The sequence below is a fragment of the Geospiza fortis genome, unplaced genomic scaffold (assembly GCF_000277835.1).
Source record: "Geospiza fortis unplaced genomic scaffold, GeoFor_1.0 scaffold10, whole genome shotgun sequence".
NCBI classification, from domain to species: Eukaryota; Metazoa; Chordata; class Aves; order Passeriformes; family Thraupidae; genus Geospiza; species Geospiza fortis.
Genome location: NW_005054326.1, coordinates 3,071,862 through 3,074,970, shown reverse-complemented (window position 1 = coordinate 3,074,970; position 3,109 = coordinate 3,071,862). Strand labels below are relative to the sequence as shown.

Genomic DNA, 3,109 nt, shown 5'->3' with positions numbered 1-3,109 from the left:
CGCCCGGGGAAGATGCCCCGGGGCTCCGGTCACCGGCAGCGAGGGACGGAGGGACAAGCGCGGCAATGCCGGGGATGCGCCGGCTCTCCGATGGCGGCCCTGGAGGTGCTCTGGGGCTCGAGTTTGAAGACTTAGTCCTCTGACTCCTATACCCCGAAATACCTCTTCTCTCTCAAAAAAATACAACCCCACCCCAAACCCCAAAAACGTTTTGACACAGGAAATTCCACTCTTTTACACCAAGAGGGCACATCATTCCCAATTACCATAGAGAAGCATTTATGTTGGAAAAGGCCTCTTTCGAATCCAGCTGTCCCCAAGTGCCACATCCACATGTGTTTGAAATCCCTCCCGGGATGGTCACTCCAGCACTGCCCGGGGCAGCTCGCTGCAATGCCTGAGCACCTTTCCATGAAGAAATGGCATCGCTGCACTAAGGGTGCTGCATCCTTTACTTTCACCTCTGCCAGAGACCCGTGAAGAGATGGATACTCAAAGGAAAACTGTTAGTTATTTCTTGCAGTCTTATTTCCTCCTGTGCCAGGCTGAGGGACGTTGAAACACACACTAATGAAGACCATATTTCTTATATATGGCAGTTTTCTTTATTGATTGCTTGATGTGAAACAATATCAATCTGGATTTTTTTTTTTCCCACACATTACAGAAAAAAAATTAAATTGGCTCAGTCTGCAATCTTTTAAGCACAGCCATATTAATTATCAGAAAAAAAAAAAGGAAAAAAAAGAGAGAAAAAAAAAACAAACTGAAAAAACCCTCTAAAAAGTCTACCAAATAGAGCATTTACAAATGCACAAAAACATGCCACTTTGGCTTTATGGGGAAAAATATTGTCTTCTAGATTAAAAAAAATCTTTTAACATAAATAAGTTAGTATAATTTCTCAGTGTCTTTACAGAGTTATGTACACAGGTACACTTCAAACTTCTTTTTTTTATTTTTACATACAGGTACACAGGCAATGTAGAAATACTGTTTAAAGATGTAGTATCCCTTTTCCTCTCACACACAAACACTTCAGGAAGTGGGTCAGATCAGAAAACAACAATATTCCAGAGTCAGAGCAAAAGCCTTCCAGATTAGGTTAAAAAAAAAAATAAAAAAAAATCAGGCAATGTAATCAGGTGGGATGATTTTACACAACTTTTACAGGCTATCAGTTTTGGTATATGGATTTGGGGGGGAGGGAAGGCGAGGAACTTCTGCTACTACCTAACGGAATCATCACAGCTCCCACCTCTTCAGTTCAATGCCGTAGGAAGAAATTTCACAATAATCTGCTCTGAACAGTTACCAATTTTAAAAAGTTCTTAAAAATTCTTTAAAAAAAATTTAAAAAAGAGAAAAAACACTGTGGACCCACTTAAAGGGACAATACATCTTTAAGTAATACAAAACCTACACGGCTTCTCTTCATAGATTTCTTGGCTTGCTAGATTGTGAAAGCAAGTTCCAATCGGTCACCCTCTTCCAGTCCCTCCCCCCTCCCAACAAGTTTTATGTGCTACATAAGGTAAAAACTATATACACAGGTAGTACAATGAAGCAAATAAGGAAACACCTAATTGCACAATGCTACATCCAATGCTTTTAGAGGCAGGTCTTTTAAGAGTGCCTAAAATTTAGTGTTATTGTTTGCTTTTTGTTGCTGCTGTTTTGTTGCTGGTTTGTTTTTGCTTTTGTTTTGTTTTTTTTTCAGTGCTTGTACAGGACCTCCATCTCCCGGAGATCGGCGATATGTATTTCTTTTTTTTCCTTTCCCACTACAACTTTACACCTTCCTCTCTTCTTCATCGCCGCCCGCCGCACCCGACGAACGAGGACGCGCACATCCTCTGCGCTCTGCAACGGGATAATGGGAAAAAAAAAAAAAAAAGAAAAAAAAAAAACGAGAGAAAGGCTCACATTGTTAGATATAAAAAACATATGAATTTATTCTTTCACCAAAGTCTAATGGCTCAAGTGGATTTACAGAAGCACAAAATCCAAACAGTAATATAGCTGGAAAAACCTTATATGACCATACAATTCAATCTCCATTACTATCTTCTAATGTATATAATAGCACCTATTTATTTTTTGCCTCTCTTGACTTGTATACAAGCTGTGGTCTTCTGCCACCAGCATTGTAATTTGATGTTATGTTTCATCTCCTACCACTCTTTATGTCATCTTTGTTTGTATGTTTGAGCCACTGAATATTTGAATCTTGCATATAGGTTCTCTCAGCAGTTTGCCCTGGTATTTTCATTCTTGTGTCTTCAGCAGCACATCTGATTTCTGCTCATCACACAAAAAAAAAAAAAAAAAAAAAAAAAAAAAAAAAAAAAAAAAAGGGGGGGGGGGAAACAACCCCAAACCAAACAAAAACAAAACAACCTTGCATTGCTCGGATTTTGAGAAAGTGCCCGGATTCCCCTTAAACCCAACTTCTTGACTTGCAATGCGAGGTGGCCGCGACATGCGACGGCACGACACGCGAGGTGAAAAAGCCCCGGGGGCGGGGGACAGGGGAAGCCCCCCCGAAATCCGCTGGCATCTGACACGATGCACCAGCCTCGCTTGCAGCTCCGTCCCTGCACCCGCACGGTCCTTGGGATAGGGCCCTCGGTGCCCATCCCGCAGGAAGGCAGGGTCAGTCCCACCGCAGCCCCTGCCCCAGCCCCTGACGCTGCCGAGCCCAGCCTGGGCTTCGCTCCTTGTTTTGTTCTTTTCAATCCCTGTGCCTCCCACTCCCCACCCTCCAACACACACCCATCGCCGAGCGCTCGGGGAAAGCCATCCTTCCTCGGAGAAAACACCCCTCGGCGAGCCCACAGGGGCTCGAAGCCCCCTCCCCAGCCCCTCGGAGCTGCGGGATAGACACTCGGTCACCCCTTCTTTCCCTTACTTGCATCCTAATGCCAGACCCTAAAGGGAACTGACCTAAACGCTTTACGTTTGATGTCTTCCCGGGCTTGATTTCTTGGGTGTTTGCTCCACTGAACTGGCACTGGGGGAGTCTTCTGAAACCTCTTCTTCTGTTGTGTTGGCTCTTTTATTTTGAGGAGAGGAATCTAGGAGGGGAAAATTAAAAACAAGGGCGGCG

The 3,109-nt window shown here is 43.8% G+C and overlaps 1 protein-coding gene across 1 annotated transcript in view; it reads right to left on the bottom strand.

Annotated features, from left to right (window-relative positions):
- Window positions 1–582: 582 nt before the first annotated feature.
- Window positions 583–3,109, bottom strand: part of CDKN1B (cyclin dependent kinase inhibitor 1B) — a 3,628-nt gene continuing 1,101 nt past the window's right edge. Inside the window, exons 2-3 of the mRNA XM_031057047.1 lie at window positions 2,947–3,077; window positions 583–1,863 (exon numbers count right to left, since the gene is read on the bottom strand). Coding sequence (XP_030912907.1) covers window positions 2,956–3,077 — 122 coding nt within the window. The 3' untranslated portion in view covers window positions 583–1,863; window positions 2,947–2,955. The remainder of the gene's footprint in view (window positions 1,864–2,946; window positions 3,078–3,109) is intronic.